The 17,725-nt window shown below is 31.6% G+C and overlaps 1 protein-coding gene across 3 annotated transcripts in view; it reads right to left on the reverse strand.

Annotated features, from left to right (window-relative positions):
* The window catches only part of zormin (spectrin and immunoglobulin domain-containing protein zormin), a 168,240-nt gene that overhangs the window by 35,401 nt on the left and 115,114 nt on the right, over positions 1-17,725 (reverse strand). For all 3 annotated transcript variants that reach the window (XM_089097975.1, XM_089097974.1, XM_089097976.1), the window contains exons 10-11: positions 15,589-17,414; positions 11,621-12,623 (exon numbers count right to left, since the gene is read on the reverse strand). In XM_089097975.1, the coding sequence (XP_088954101.1) occupies positions 11,621-12,623; positions 15,589-17,414 (2,829 nt within the window). The remainder of the gene's footprint in view (positions 1-11,620; positions 12,624-15,588; positions 17,415-17,725) is intronic.

A 17,725-nucleotide genomic window follows, 5' to 3' on the forward strand; every position in this document is an offset into this window, starting at 1 on the left:
TACAAAATACCGAAAATTCATTCAAGAAATTATGAAGGAATTGTAAATAGGTAACACACTCATGTTACCTTATGGATAAACAATGCAGAAATTTCATTTAAGAAATTATAAAAAATTGTAAGTAACTAGCAAATTCTTTCTTCAATTCGACTTCTGGGTAAATAAAAAAGACAGTTCTTTAAAGAAATTATGAAAAAATTGTAAGTAAGTAGCAAATTATTTCTTGAATTCACCTGCTGTATAAACAAAAAAGACATTTCGTTCAATAAATTATGACAAAATTCTAAGTAAGTAACAAACTATTTATTTTTTTCATGACTTAGATACACTGTGTAGAAATTTCATTCAATAAATTATGAAAAAATTCTCAGTAAGTAGCAATTTGTTTCTTGAATTCAACTATTGGATACACAATACGTAAATTTAATTTAATAAATTATGAAAAAATTGTAAGCAAGTAACAAACTCTTTCCTGAAGTCCCCTCTTGGATACACAATGCAGAAACTTCATTTAAGAAACCATGAAAAAATTGTAAGTAAATAACAAATTCTTCCTTGAAGTCACCTCTTGGATACACAATACAGAAATTTCATTAAAGAAAATTATGAAAAAATTGTAAGTAAGTAGAGAATTTCTTCTTGAATTAACTTGCTGGGTAAACAAAAAGACATTTTGTTTAAGAAATTGTGACAAAACTATAAGTAGGTAACAAACTCTTAATTGTTTTCATGACTTAGATATACGATGTAGAAATTTAGTTCAAGAAACTATGAAAAAAGTCTGAGTAAGTAACAATTTATTTCTTGAAGTCAACTCTTGGATACACAATACAGAAATTTCATTCAAGAAATTATGAAAATATTTGTAAGTAAGTAACAAACTCTTTTTGTTTTCACCTCTTGGATATACAGTACATATACTTCATTCAAGAAATTATGAAAAAATCGCAAGTAAGTAACTTTTTTTTTCTCTTTATCACAAACAATTTTCACTTAGCTACACGATGTAGAAATTTAATTCAAGAAATTATGAAAAAAATCTCAGTAAGTAACAATTTCTTTCTTGAAGTCAACTCTTGAATACACAATACGGAAATTTCATTCAAGAATTTCATGACTTACATAAACGATGTAGAAATTTAATTCAAGAAGTTATGAAAAAATTCTCAGTAATTAACAATTTCTTTCTTGAAGTCAACTCTTGGATACACAATACGGAAATTTCATTTAAGAAATTATGTAAAAATTGTAAGCAAGTAACAAACTCTTTCCTGAAGTCACCTCTTGGACACACAATGCAGAAACTTCATGTAAGAAACTATGAAAAAATTGTAAGTAAATAACAAATTCTTTCTTGAAGTCACCTCTTGGATACACAATATAGAAATTTCATTAAAGAAAATTATGAAGAAATTGTAAGTAAGTAGCAAATTCTTTCTTGAATTCACCTGCTGGATAAACAAAAAGACATTTCGTTCAAGAAATTATGACAAAATTCTAAGTAAGTAACAAACTCTTAATTGTTTTCACGACTTAGATATACGATGTATAAATTTAATTCAAGAAATTATGAAGAAATTCGCAGTAAGTAACACACTCTTTTTTTGATTTCACCTCTTGGATATACAGTACAGATACTTCATTCAAGAAATTATGAAAAAATCGTAAGTAAGTAACTTTTTTTTTCTCTTTATCACAAACAATTTTCACTTAGCAACACGATGTAGAAATTTAATTCAAGAAATTATGAAAAAATTCTAAGTAAGTAACAATTTCTTTCTTGAATTCAACTCTTGAATACACAATACGGAAATTTCATTCAATAAATTCACGAATTAGATAAACGATGTAGAAATTTGATTAAAGAAATTATGAAAAAATTCTCAGTAATTAACAATTTCTTTCTTGAAGTCAACTCTTGGATACACAATGCGGAAATTTCATTTAAGAAATTATGAAAAAATTGTAAGTAAGTAACAAACTCTTTCCTGAAGTCACCTCTTGGATACACAATGCAGAAACTTCATGTAAGAAACTATGAAAAAATTGTAAGTAAGTAACAAATTCTTTCTTGAATTCACCTCTTGGATACACAATACAGAAATTTCATTAAAGAAATTATTAAAAAGTTGTAAGTAAGTAACAAATTCTTTCTTGAAGTCACCTCTTGGATAAACGAAAGGACATTTCATTCAAGAAATTATGACAGAATTCTAAGTAAGTAACAAACTCTTAATTGTTTTCACGACTTAGATATACGATGTAGAAATTTAATTCAAGAAATTATGAAGAAATTCTCAGTAAGTAACACACTCTTTTTTTGATTTCACCTCTTGGATATACAGTACAGATACTTCATTCAAGAAATTATGAAAAAATCGTAAGTAAGTAACTTTTTTTTTCTCTTTATCACAAACAATTTTCACTTAGCAACACGATGTAGAAATTTAATTCAAGAAATTATGAAAAAATTCTCAGTAAGTAACAATTTCTTTCTTGAAGTCAACTCTTGTATACACAATACGGAAATTTCATTCAAGAAATTATGAAAACATTTGTAAGTAAGTAACAAGCACTTTATTGATTTCACCTTTTAAATATACAGTACAGATACTTCATTCATGAAACGCGATTAAACACGTTTTGAAACTACATGCTATTTGCTTGCTTTTCCTTGGCACCTTTCCCAATAAACGGGAATCCCCCACGGGTTCCTAAACATTGCAAAAAAGTGAGCAGTACGAAAACTCCACGTTTTCAACCAGACTGGTTTTTTAGCTAAATCTTTGGAAACAGCCCAGCCTCTATTTCTGACCGTTTAAGTTTTGATGTTATTGTTGTCAGTCAAAAGCTATGACCTTGAGAAAACAGCTTGACAAAATTGCCTGATTATCGAAATAGCTTTATTTCATTTTTAAGGTTAATTTAGACGAGGTTACGTGCGCGCCCGTAACCTCGTCTAAATTAAACTTAAAGATGAAATAAAGCTATGCCGGGTTTGCATGTTTTATTCAACATAACCGAGACAGCGCTGGAGGGGGGTATTCCTGTCGACTTTTGGAGGAAATTTCTCCAATTTTTCGATGATCAGGCAATTTTGTCAAGCTGTTTTCTCAAGGTCATAGCTTTTGACTGACAACACTAACATCAAAACTTAAACGGTCAGAAATAGAGGCTGGGCTGTATCCAAAGATAGAGCTAAAAAAACCATACTGGATGAAGACGTCGAGATTTTGCGCTACTTACTCTTTTGGAATGTCTTAGAATGAGTGGTGACTTCCCGCTCGTTTAAAATGATGACGAGAAAAGGCAAGAAACGAGCATGCACATTTAAAACGTGTTTAATCGTGTTTCTTGACTGAAGTACATGTACTTTATATTCAAGAGGTGAAATCAACAAAGAGCTTGTTACTTACTTACAAATATTTTCATTATTTCTTGAATGAAATTTCCGTATTGTGTATCCAAGAGTTGACTTCAAGAAAGAAATTGTTACTTACTAAGAATTTTTTCATAATTTCTTGAATTAAATTTCTACATCGTGTTGCTAAGTGAAAATTGTTTGTGATAAAGAGAAAAAAAAGTTACTTACTTGCGATTTTTTCTTAATTTCTTGAACGAAGTATCTGTACTGTATATCCAAGAGTTAAAATCAAAAAAACAGTGTGTTACCTACTGAGAATTTCTTAATAATTTATTGAATTATATTTTTAAATCGTATATGTAAGTCGTGAAAACAATTAAGAGGTGGTTACTTACTTAGGATTTTGTCATAATTTCTTGAACGAAATGTCTTTTTGTTTATCCAGCAGGTGAATTCAAGACAAAATTTGCTACTTAGTTACAATTTTTTCATAATTTCTTTAATGAAATTTCTGTTTTGTGTATCCATGAGGTGACTTCAAGAAAGACTCAGCTTCGTACTTACAATTTTTTCATAGTTTCTTAAAAGAAGTTTCTGCTATGTGTATCCAAGAATTTAAGTCAGGAAAGAGTTTGTTACGAAAGAGTTTGTTACTTGCTTACAATTTTTTCTGCATTTCTGGAATGAAATTTTCATAGTGTGTATCAAATATTTGAATTAAAGAAAGAAATTGTTAATTACTGAGAATTTTTTCATAATTTCTTGAATCAAATTTCTACATCGTGTAGCTAAGTCATGAAATTATTGAATGAAATTTCCGTATTGTGTATTCAAGAGTAGAATTCAAGAAAGAAATTGTTACTTACTGAGAATTTTTTCATAATTTCTTGAATTAAATTTCTACATCGTGTAGGTAAGTGAAAATTGTTTGTGATAAAGAGAAAAAAAAGTTACTTACTTGTGATTTTTTTCCTAATTTCTTGAATGAAGTATCTGTACTGTATATCTAAGAGGTGAAAACAAAAAGAGTTTGTTACTCACTTACAAATATTTTCATAATTTCTTGAATGAAATTTCCGTATTGTGTATCCAAGAGTTGACTTCAAGAAAGAAATTGTTACTTACTGAGAATTTCTTCATAATTTTATGAATTAAATTTCTACATCGTATATATAAGTCGTGAAAACAATTAAGAGTTTGTTACTTACTTATAATTTTGTCATAATTTCTAGAACAAAATGTCTTTTTGTTCATCCAGCAATTTACTTAAAGAAGAAATTCGCTACTTACTTCCATTTTTTTCATAATTTTTTTTAATGGAATTTCTGTATTGTGTATCCAAGAGGTGACTTCAAGAAAGAATTTGCTACTTACTTACAATTTTTTCATAGTTTCTTTAATGAAATTTCTGTATTGTGTATCCAAGAGGGGACTTCAGGAAAGAGTTTGTCACTTGCTTACAATTTTTTCATAATTTATTGAATGAAATATCCGCATTGTATATCCAAGAGTTGACTTCAAGAAAGAAATTGTTACTTACTGAGAATTTTTTCATAATTTCTTGAATTAAATTTCTACATCGTGTATCTAAGTCATGAAAACAATAAATAGTTTGTTACTTACATGGAATTTTGTCATAATTTCTTGAACGAAATGTCTTTTTTGTTTATCCAGCAGGTGAATTCAAGAAAGAATTTGCTACTTACTTACAATTTTTTCATAATTTCTTTAATGAACTGTCTTTTTTATTGACCCAGCAGGCTAATTCATAAAAGAATTTAATACTTACTTACAATTTTTGATAATTTCTTAAATTAAATTTCTGCATTGTGTATCCATGAGGTAAAATGAGTGTGTTACCTATTTACAATTCCTTCATAATTTCTTGAATGAAATTTCAGTATTATGTATCCAATAGGTGAAAACAATAAAGATTTTATTACTTACTTGCGATTTTATTATGATTTCTTGAATTAAATATCTGTATTGTGTTCAGGAAGCGAATTCAAGAAAGCGAGTGTTACTTACTTAAAATTTCTTCATAATTTAATGAAATGAATAAAACTATTCTGAATTAAATTTCTAAATCGTGTAGCTAAGTGAAAATTGTTTGTGATAAAGAGAAAAAAAAGTTACTTACTTGCGATTTTTTCATAATTTCTTGAATGAAGTATCTGTACTGTATATCCAAGAGGTGAAAACAAAAAGAGTTTGTTACTTACTTACAAATATTTTCATAATTTCTTGAATGAAATTTACCTATTGTGTATCCAAGAGTTGACTTCAAGAAAGAAATTGTTACTTACTGAGAATGTTAACATAATTTCTTTAATTTAATGTATAAGCAGTATATCTAAGTCGTGAACACTAATAAGAGATTTTTGCCAACAGCTTGTTTTGTCATACTTTATTGAACTAAATGTCAGTGCTTTATTAAGGCAGGATAATTCCGGTTAAAGTCTGCTATCTGTTTAATATATGTTCATAATTTTCTTTAATTGTATTTATAAACTATGTAGAAATGATGATACTTCAAGAAAGAAATTATTAGTTACTTACAATTTTTTCATAGTTTCTTAAATGAAGTTTCTGCATTGTGTATCCAAGAGGTGATTTCAGGAAAGAGTTTGTTACTTGATTACAATTTTTTCATAATTTCTTAAATGAAATTTCCGTATTGTGTATCCAAGAGTTGACTTTAAGAAAGAAATTGTTACTTACTGAGAATTTTCTCATAATTTATTGAATTAAATTTCTACATCGTGTATCTAAGTTATGAAAACAATAAAGAGTTCGTTACTTACTTGGAATTTTTTCATAATTTCTTGAACGAAATGTCTTTTTGTTTATCCAGCAGGTGAATTCAAGAAAGAATTTTCTACTTACTTACAATTTTTTCATAATTTCATTAATGAACTGTCTTTTTTATTTAACAAGGAGGCGAATTCAAGAAAGAATTTACTACGTACTTACAATTTTTTCAAGATTTCTTTAATGAAATTTCTGTATTGTGTAGCCAAGAGGTGACTTCAAGAAAGAATTTGTTACTTACTTACTTACATTTTTATTTATATCTTCTTAAATGAAGTTTCTGCATTGTGTATCCAAGAGGTGACTTCAGGAAAGAATTTGTTACTTTCTTAAAATTTTTTCAAATTTCTTAAATGAAATTTCTGCATTGTGTACCCAAGAAGTGACTTCGAGGAAGAGTTTGTTACTTACAATTAATTTTGTCATAATTTCTTGAATTAAATGTCTTTTTTATTTATCCAGGATGTGAATTCAAGAAATAATAAATTTCTGCATTGTGTATCCAAGAGGTGACTTCGAGAAAGAGTTTGTTACTTACTATGAATTTGTCATAATTTCTTGAATGAAATGTCTTTTTTATTTATCAAGGAGGTGAATTCAAGAAAGAATTTTTAACTTACTTACAATTTTTGATAATTTCTTTAAAGTAAATTTATGCATTGTTTATCCAAGAAGTGACTTCAAGAAAGAGTTTGCTACTTACTAATAATTTTTTTTTCATAATTTACTTAATTAAATTTCTGTATTGTGTAACAAAGAGGTGAATTCAAGAAAGAGTTTGTTACTTACTTACTTACTTACAATTTTTTCATAATGACATATCCATTAACGGATGTTGATAAATAATTTATTCATTCTGATACCAAGATTTTGTCAATGTTATCCCATGTGTCTGACAATAGATGAATGCAAATTCCTTTTCTTACATCTCCGACGTTTTATTAGACATTCTAAACGTTTGATATGCTAGCTTACTCTAAAAATAATGAACACATAACAATGTAATGCAAAATATATTTTTAATGAAATAATGCTATGTAGAATATTAATACAAAAAATATATTATGATACATTATTAATATCAATGATTAACTTTGGACACTTTGAATCTGTTCCATAAAATAGTTCACCATGTTCTCTCTTGATATTATAGCTATTGTCTTCTCTTAGTTCGTAATCATTAGAATAATTATTATTCCATTTTAAGTCATTCACAATTTTTACTGGTGTGTCATATAAAGGCCCAATATGCTTTTCGTCTTTGGTATTATTTGGTTCAATGACTGTTTGATCAATGACATTAACGTTTGCAGGTGCTTTGTTTTTCACCGACTCACCTTTATATCCCATAGTGATATTTTCTGACAATGCCCTTTTTATTTTTCTGGCAGTTTCACTGTCTATTATCACATTATTTTTACAGAGGTAACAGTTTCGGCACGTAGACAAGATATGGTTTACGATATTAGTAGAAGAGCAGGCCTTTTTTTTATTGATCTTCCGTTGAATGCTAATACCCGAAAGGTGACGATTGGATGTATCAGTAGGTAATGTGTTACCTGCAACAGTAGCAAGGAGTTTTCCTCTATAATCAATGATTATTTTTATGTTGGCATTCTCTTTGAGCACAATCTTCTCTGGAGATATTAATCTCACATAAACACCAACATAAGAGTTGAATTTTTTCGGTATTCCAAAGACATTTAATTCCTTACTGTCATGACAATGCATGCATACATTTCCAATAGCGCTACCATCTGTACTTGTTTCAAAGTTTAAATACTTTTCTTTGTCGTAATTCAATGCTACAATAACCTTGTTATGTAAACACACTTTATTAACATGCTCCATCTTCACTTTTTTTTTAAATATATTAATTACTTGTTTATAATTAAAATGAGTAAAAAAATCCTTATTTATTAAATGAACGATAGTAGTTTGTGTCAATAACCGGTCATAGAATACCAGTGGGAAAGTCACATCATGTCTCTGACCAATCACAGAGCGCATTTGTTAGAACTTTAATCATATTTTGATATTTTAAGTTATGTACAAAAATAAAAAAATAAATAAAATCTAAAAATTTTGAAGTTTTAAAAAAAGTTTGAATTAAACCCTTTTAGGATATCGAGTGTATTTACTGATATCTTCAGCATTGGAGAGTCTCTCAAATCCTGTAAAGATATTTTTAAACGTACAAGAATTATTTCTTTGACAGAATACTAAATTTTTTTTTTAATGGGTATCAAGTTAATAAAAACTACACGGAATCAGGCAACGGAGTCTCTCAAAACCAGTAAATTTCTTTTAAAAGATACAATAACTACTTATTTACAACAAAAATTTCGTTTTGAATAAGCACTGAGTAAAGAGAAACCACACTGAATCAGACAACAGAGCTTCTCAATACTCTCAAAGTTATTTTAAGATACAAGAAATATTTATTTAATACAAAAATTTCGTTTTTAATTGGTATAAAGTAAAGAAAAACCACACCGAATCAGGCAACAGAGTCTCTCAGATCCCTTAAATCTATTTTAAAATATAAAATAACTGCTTATTTAAAACAAAAAGTTAGTTTTTTATTTGCAAAAAGTGAATAAAAACCACACGGAATCAGGCAACAGAGTATCTCAACCCCCTTAGAGCTGTTTTAAAAGATACAAAAACTACTTTTATAAAACAAACAATTCTTTTTTAATGTTCGCTAATTAAATAAAAACCACACGGAATCAGGCAACAGAGTCTCTCAACCCCCTTAAAGATCTTTTAAAAGATACAGTAAATAATTAATTAAAACAAAAACATATTTTTTAATGGTCACTAATTAAATAAAAACCCTACGAAATCAGTCAACAGAGTCTCTCAAACCACTTAACTATATTTTAAAACATACAAGAACTAATTATTTAAAAAAAAAAATTTGTTTTTATATAGCACTAATCAAAGAAAAATAACACTGAATCAGGCAACAGAGTCTCTCAAACCCCTTAAAGCTCTTTTAAAAGATACAAAAACTACTTATTTAACACAAAATACAGGCAAGCAAATAACATGGGAATTCCTATACACGCAAGCAAATAACTGAGTTATTTTTACGTCACAATTTTCAACTTAAAACCATTCTAATTATAGCATTCCATTTCTCATACTTTAATTACTCGTTATGCTTTCTTAACCACCGGAAGTTTAACCTACGTAAATTATGTTATAGACAATACTTGTTTAGAACAACTTGAATAAAATAATTGATACAGTTTAAATTGAACGCTACCTTTGAATAGGCAATGTGATTATACCCACCTAACCAGATTGTACCTACCAAACCAGATTATACCTACCAGAAACCTGGTTGGTACGGGGGCCCCATAGAATTCATTAGAAGGACTATACTGCTATGTTCATGCTATATAATCTGCTACATGATATTTTTTAGATCTTGGCAATCCACTGTAATGCTGTTTTCTAATTTTGGATATTTTGCTATGCTGTTGCTATGTATTTTTTTCAGATTCTGACTATCACCTGTAATGCTGCTATCTGATTTTATATAGTGAAAAAACCAACGAAATAAATTTTCAGTTGGTGAAGAAAAACACAGAAAGTAGGGAAAAGCATAGAAAAACATAAGCACAACAGAAGAATAAGTAGAGATTTTTGCAGAAACTTTAATTAAGCTGTCTTTAGTATTAAGTAGGATAAAAAGAAAAATAAACAAAGGACTAACTTCAAAACACAGAAAAGAAAGGAGTCGAATAAACCTTGAAATCAATGAAGCTGAAAAACTGAAAAAGTAAACAGATAAAATTAAGACACGAGTTTTCGACAAAAATGAAAAACCAACGACGCTAATTTTCAGCCTTCGAAACAAAACAAAGAAAAGAGAATCACACAATTTGCTAAGGACCCTTCGCCAACCCGTCTTCATTGCTAAATAATATCCACGCTTAAAAGATCTAGCCTTAGAATATTTAGAACACTAGTCAAGCCGATACATAAATCAAAAAGGTACACTAAGTTTTTAAAAATGTTAAACGCGTTCCCTAGACTGTGAAGAGAAAAGAAATATGTTTGTAGTCTAAATACAAGGAATTAACACTGAAGAGGTCTTGAAGGAGCGTTTCTAGGCTCTTTGTTTATCTGATTTGTTTAACTGCCAGAAAATTGTTGTTTTTCGTCCTTCCTAACTTTTTTCTATTAAAAAAAAAATCACATGCTGACTAATGGTCTGCGTTGCGGAGGTACCGATCTCCTGATTCAATGCCTTCGGCCGGGAGTGTAATGCGTGGTTGGGGGCAAATAATCCAACGCTTCCTGTGTTATTCCCCCAGATTTCTCTAGGTACCCATCTAGAGCTGGGTCAACTCTGGTTGAGCTTACATGGTTAAAACGCAGACTCCCATGCCTAACCAAAATAGCCAGTGACACCAGGATTCGAATCCCTGACCTCAAGATTATAAGTCAGAAGCGCTAACTACTCGGCTAGGACGGCTCTGCTACCCTTAATTTTATTATATCGTGGAATTTCTTATTTATGGACAAAAAACAATAGATGGAAGGCAATATAAAATTATTTTACTCTTCACCTTTAAGCTTAGGCTTTAAAAAATATGACATTTTACTCTGCTTTGCAACGAAATACGAAGAAAATACATTTCTTTTATTTACATGTGTGGTTCAAATGGTTTTTTTTTCCTTTCAACCGGAGAGGCCTAGTCTAATAATTTGTCCAGAGCAATCACAAAACGTCCCACGAGCACAGCAAACACTGAAAATATTTTCAAGATACTAGATAAGCCATTTTCATATTTCTCGGGTTTTAAGATTGCATACATGTGAGGTCTATACCTATCTGAATTCTGCCAAAATGAGTGTTACCTTCAGTTTTCAATCGCTTTTAAATTGGCTTTAGTTATATTCTTAAAAGCCATTTATCCTTGCTCATTAACTTTATTTCTTATTCCAATAAGCAGGACGGTAACCAGAAATAACATCGGACAGGGGCCAAAGCTATTTGGGATAGCGTAGTAAGCAATGCGAAAAGTAATTTTTGAATCTCTTTTTGGTAATGAATAATCAAAAATTGGTATCCCGGTATAGTCTTCACATTTCGATGGTTGATAGGAAAGAGGGAAGCATTGATGCTAAAAGGTAGCTTTTGTAAACACGGTAAAAAAGATTCTTTACAAAACAAACTTTATATGGTATTTTACAGAAAGTAGTAGAAGTATTGTTAACTCAATTGTCAGGAATTAGCTCATTATCAGTTACTCAAAGCCTCTGGAAGTTTCAGTCATAAGGCTATACCACCTCGACTACCTCAATCACGACGCTAGCAACTACCTAATTTAAAATAACAAAAAAAAATTTTTTCTAGAAAACGATTTTTAACTCCAATGTCTTTTATTTTAAATTTCCAAAATTCAGGATAAAAACTAGATTTACCTTTAGGTGCTCGGGGACGAGGAGGATCAGGAGTAAAAGGAAACGGTTCCAGTATAATTTCCTCTTGTCTTTGTTTTCTTTTCCTTTCCCCTTCTCCGTCGCTATCTGGGTCAATTTTTTTTTGGCTCAATTCTATGCTATTTCTAGCAGATTTTCGCTTCGTTTTATCGCTTCCATTGTCAAGCTTAATAACCCTCGTTGTTTGTTCAACAGAAACAAAACGTAGAGAATTGGCAGTGGCTTCTCTCATCTTCATTTTCTGGGCAGTCTCGACACCTAATGTGGGCAGACTCTCTAAGAATATTTGAGGAGCTGGAGGTGGAGCCGCTTTTTTAAATTTTTGAGACGGGGGAGCAGGGGATCTATACTGTGGAGCAGGGTCTTGGGATTCAGGCAGAATATTTGACTCCTGAGAACGAATATACGATGTATTTAAGGGCACCTCTTGTGTATCTGCTGGAAGACCTGGAGGTGGAGCAGCTTTTTTAATTTTTTGAGAGGGAAGAGCAGGGGATCTATACTGTGAAGCAGGATCTTGGGATTCAGGCAGAATATTTGACTCTTGAGAGCGAATATGTGATGTATTTAAGGGCGCCTCTTTTGTATCTGCTTCTTGACCTTCAGGGTGAATACGTTCTTTGATATCAATGTTAGGACGGTACACTCCAGTAGGTTCCAGTGGGACTTCAAACTCAGTGGGTGGTATTGCTTCCTTTTGTTTTTGAATATGCACCTTTTTCCTGTTTTCTAAGTGAGGTCGTATAGGTCGATACATAAGATCTTCTGTATCGGAGTCAGACGGTGCCCATTTTGGTCGAATTCTTCCATCATAGTCACTCTCATAATCAGATTCACGGAATTCCCCTTTGATGAATTTTTTGGGTTTAACGAGAGGTGCAACTTTTTTTGTTTCCTTCTTAGGTTTAATGGGGTCAGGAAGAAAAGGAAAAGGTTCAAGTATTAAAGGTTGGGTATGAGTTACTTTTGCATGGAAGCTCGGAACCTGAAAAAGAAGAAAGGAATTCGTTTGTCAAATAAGATAGATAGAGCACTTGTAGTTTTAGTTTAAGTTTTAACGAATAGTTTTAAAGCTCTTCGTATTATAAATTGAATTAGTAGGATGGAATCCCGGTTCCACAAGAAAGCCGGGATTTAACTACACTCATATGACTATACAAAAGCGTCTTGTTAATAATCCATAAAAAAAGAAAAAAAAAAGAATAAATTCTTAGCGCACAAACAAAAAATTCTTTAAAAATAAACCTCATTTTACTATAATATAATTAAGTGAATTGTTCCAAATCAAACAGGAAATTTAATTTCAAACCGTGTTAGTTTTACTAGTTCCAAATTTACATAAGATTTACTTTTATACAGTGGCGGTTCAAGCCTCCCTTACGCCCAGAGAAACATATTGATTGGTCTCCTCCCTCCTGTCGCCAAAAAATTTTCAGGCCAAATCTTAACTTAGTTTTCATTTATTAACAAAACTTTCATTTATTGGCAAAATTTTAATACAAAATCCTACAAAAACATTAAAATTAATTAAATGTCATCTACTTACTTTTATTTTCAAGGAATGGCGATGAAGATATGCGAAAAGTGAAAATTTTGGATTCAATTTGCTTATACGGACTGCCAACTGCGCCCTCTACTTTATTTATATAAAAATAAAACTTCAAATATTATTCTAACCGTTGGATTACTTATTTGAAATTTCTTGTCTTATAATTTCTGAGCACGGGTAAGTGTCCCCTCTGTCCCCCTAAGACCACCAGTGCTTCTAGAGAAATAAAAAATCGATCATCTACAATTCAAAACTTGGCAAAATAAAATAAAACTTGAAGCCAAAAACATACACAATAGCAAACACTAACAGCAAACTGCGACCTACATATTATCACTGTTAAGCCTACTGGTCGTATCTGACATTTCGATGCTTTCAAGATAATTGCCAAAAACAGTTTGCGTAGTTTTATCAAAGCCAAAAGAATCAGCCAAAGAATGTTGACGATGGGGAGTGAGTGAGCACCCCTCAAAATGTCAAAGTGTCAAAATGTGAGTGAGCAAATATTGCCCTACTGGGATCCCTGCTTAGGGTAGCTTCAAAAACCGTTTTAATAATTATTAGAGAAGTTTAAGGGTGTCACACGTGACCTATAAAATTCAGTTTAAAACGATGAAAATTCAACAATTCATAATAAAAACTTGGCAGAATGAAAGAAACTTTAAGCCAAAAGCAGAGACACCACAGCAAACAGTAACATAAAAAAGCGACACACATATTCTCACTGTAAGGCCTACTAGTCGTAGGGATGCGAGTGAGCACTACTCCAAGTGTCAAAATCAAAGTGTGAGTGAGCATATATTGCCCTACCGATATTCCCTTTTAGGGTTGCTTAGAAAACTGTTTTTATCAATTATTTGAGAAGCTTAAGGATGAAAAACGCGACTTTTAGGCGTGACAGCGAATACACACCCCCAAGTGCAAATGAGAAGTATCAAAATAATGTTTAATGATAATATTTAATAAAATAACTTCTATTTAATAAACATAGCCTATGTATTATTAATCTGATTCACATTAATATTTAATAAATATATAAATAATATATAACAAAAATAGCATGTGCAGTATCAAACAGGCAACCATGACACTGTTTTCCTTGGGTAGCGCCATAAGGGGTGTACAAAAACATATTGGAGGTATTAAGCTTCAGAATCATGAGATTCTTTATTATTTATGGATTTTACTAGTACAACACGAAAGTTTTCTAGTACATCTACATTTTTGGAATAGATATAGATCCATAATCTGTAAACCAGGAGCCCCTGATTGGAAAAATTGAATGTTTTGCGACCAAGATTTACTTTTTGTACGTATATATTTCATCTACCTATATAATCTGAAAGGTATATCGTAAAATAAATAAATACCACTTTAAATAAAAAGTTCGTTAAATAAACAACGACCGACAAAATAAGGTCTTAGATACACCCCCGGTCCCTGACTGTTGGAAAAAATTGTCAAAGAAAATTTTATTGAATTATTCAACTTGAGGCATCATATTTGAAGTTAAAAATATCTTAAAACAGTTCCCCATTGTTAGAATAGAATCTACTGTATGCAATCACAAGGCATTCTGCCAAATGATCACAAGCCCACATGTCCAAATTTGTTAAAAGAGTGAAAGAAACGAACAATAGATGTGATAACGGAATAATAAAGAATAATAAAAAAACTACAATAATAGAACAAGAAAAACAAAACCTTCTGAATCTTTAAATTCTACAGAAGATTTATTCGTTTTCGCTCTCCTGCTAAGTCTGAAAACTGGCCTTTTAACCGTTGGGGAATAAGTGGGTACAAAATTGGGTACACCACAAAAGGAATATTAATAGGTTATTATATACCAAATACCAAAATTATATACCAAATATTATATACCAAATATATAGTAGGAATATTATACCAAATAAGAGCAGAATGCAATATGAGTAACCATTGGAAGAGAAAGTATTAGAAACAAAATTATTTAAAAAAGTAAGAAATATCAATAACTGGTCCCATTAAATTTTAAACATTAAAAAAGAAGAGCAAAAAAACTCACAAAAACGTATCTAAAACAGTTAGGCTATCTTTAAAATTTAATCACTCTCTCTCCACCCCTCTCTTCCTCTCTCTCTTTCCCCCTCTCCCTTTATGTCTCTCTCTCTTTTCCACGAGTGAGTGAATATTTTTTTTTCTTTTGCTGAAAGGCAGATTTTTACAATAGCATACTTTTCAATGTTATCTGTTTTAAATAATTTCCTTTAAATTTTAGTCACCATTCACTACCTTATTGCATCTGTCTCCTTCAGTATAATGTTTACAATCTCGAATTTTTGGGTTTATTTAGTTTCGTACAGCACAAAAAGTAAGTGAAAAATCAAATTATTAAAAATAGGATAGTCAAAAGCGTTAGTACCTCGTGCTGTAAGCCACAATCTTCACTATCGATGCCTAGGGTCTTTTGGGGTGAAATATCAAGCAGGGTAGTGCTTATAACTTCATCTTTCTTAGTTTGCTCATTAGATACTAACTGCTGATGAACAGATGTTCGAATCTCCTGAATCTGTCCTTCTTGTTGAACTTTTGCCTCCCATAGTGCTTTCATCCTTGACAGGCCAGAAAAATGATCTAAATTCATTTCCGCTTGCGACTCCTCTTTTTCTTGGTTATGGATTTCTGTTGATTCTGCCGGTGCTAGTTCTGCTACAGCTTGAGGGTGATCGTGCCTCAATTTTGATGTTGCTGATTCTGACACATTAGCCCTAATGACAGACAAATTATTATCTGATGCTTTTATACCAACTAAATAACCTTCCTTAAATGCCGAGTTTAGATGAAATGAATGATCAGTTGAAGAGCCTTCTTGTCTTCTTGCTATTTCATTGGTAGTTGTAAACTGTTTGTGCTCAGTACTACTTTTGGAGGTTGAAAATTCTTTCCGACAGGAAGAAGTTACGATATGCTCATGATGCTTTACCTCGCTAGTTATATTGGCACTTCCTTCAAATGATTTATCATCTTCATTCACAGGGGGCCAAACTATGCTGTTAGCTCCCATCTTCTTGCCCCATTGTTTTTCCATTAGTAAGGCTTCGTGTGAAGGGAGTGGTGATGTGCTTTGCTTCATTTCTGTTGTGTGAACAATTGGCTGCTTAACTATAACAATATCATTCATCTGCTTCTTTGGAACCCATTTCTTTTCCATTTCAAGAGCCTCGAGCTTTGGTCTAGGTGACTGCATCGATTTTCTGTCTCCTCGGATATTCTCCACAGATCGTGTGCTGAGAGGCGTCTCGGGTCTTGACTGATTTGGTGCAATACTACTCTCTCTACTTGAAGCTTGTCTGATTGCTGATACTGTTTCTATTATATTGATTTTTGGTCGTGGAGGTCCCTCGATAAGAGGAGGAACATCAAACTCAGTAGGTGGGGTTGGACTCTTTTGCCGCTCTCCCTGCAGCCTTTTCTTCTTTTCTTTCACGTTTAGCTTAACTTTTTGGTAGGCATGCTCACATTCAGTATCGCTACCGGGTGGTACCCACTTTACAGATAAGCGAGAATCTAGGTCACTTTCATAGTCACTCTCTTTAGATTCTCCCTTTACAAATTTTGATGGCTTGCGAAGCGGTGGACCTACAGGTGGCCGAGGTCTAAGTGGTTCAGGCTCAAATGGAAAAGGTTCAAGTTTTTCAAGTGAACAAAACTTAAAATCAATTCCTTCCCTTTGAGAAACCACGGTTTCTACTACTAACTTCTCTTCTGTGCATTTAGGTTTTGATTTTTCTTCTGTAGGCGTTGGTAGTAGCCTAACACCCCCAGGAACGGTTGTCGGAGAAAGGCTTTTCGAAAACTCATCGAGCTTTTTTGCTTTCAGTGAAACTGGTTCGTGCTTTATTCTTTTGCTCTTGATTGATTTTTCTTCTCCTAATTCTATTTTTTTAGTCTCTTTATCATTTTTGATTGTCGTATTCTTTTCTTCTTTAGTATCTGAAATCCGGCCGTTAGTATCTTGAGCCGCCAGTTTTCCAAGAAGTTGCTGATTGATGTCAAAACTAGCTCTTTGAAGGAAGTCAGAAACACTTTGTTCTCTTCTTTCCATTTTAGTTTCAAATTTGCTTTCCAAGTTTTCGGTGGTAATAATTTCTTGTCCTGAGTGGTGAACAAGAATATCAGCACTACTCACTGAAATACCTGCTTCATTTTCAGCACGGGCTTTGTAGTGACCAGAGTCTGAGATTGAACCTATCAAGAAAATAAAAAGTTAGCACCAAATCTTTTTGGCATGTTTCCACGCTTTAGTAGTAAACAATAATTTTCTGCTAGTATGCCCAAACTAAATTGTTAACTATGTGAATGACGATTCTGGAAGGGTAGCAAATTTAAAATGGGTTTTAAAATTATTGTCTTTCTGAAGCCATTCGCATAAATCAAAAAGACGAAGCAGGATAAAAAGAGCAAAGGAAAACTAAAATACAACTCAAAACAATAAACCCTAATATGAACAAAGACACTAGGGCAGATAATACAATCACTTCTAAAGAATAAGGAAAGAA

Source organism: Artemia sp. Qi Xiang Cuo, chromosome 12 (assembly GCF_049724085.1).
Source record: "Artemia sp. Qi Xiang Cuo chromosome 12, ASM4972408v1, whole genome shotgun sequence".
In the NCBI taxonomy this organism is placed as follows: domain Eukaryota; kingdom Metazoa; phylum Arthropoda; class Branchiopoda; order Anostraca; family Artemiidae; genus Artemia; species Artemia sp. Qi Xiang Cuo.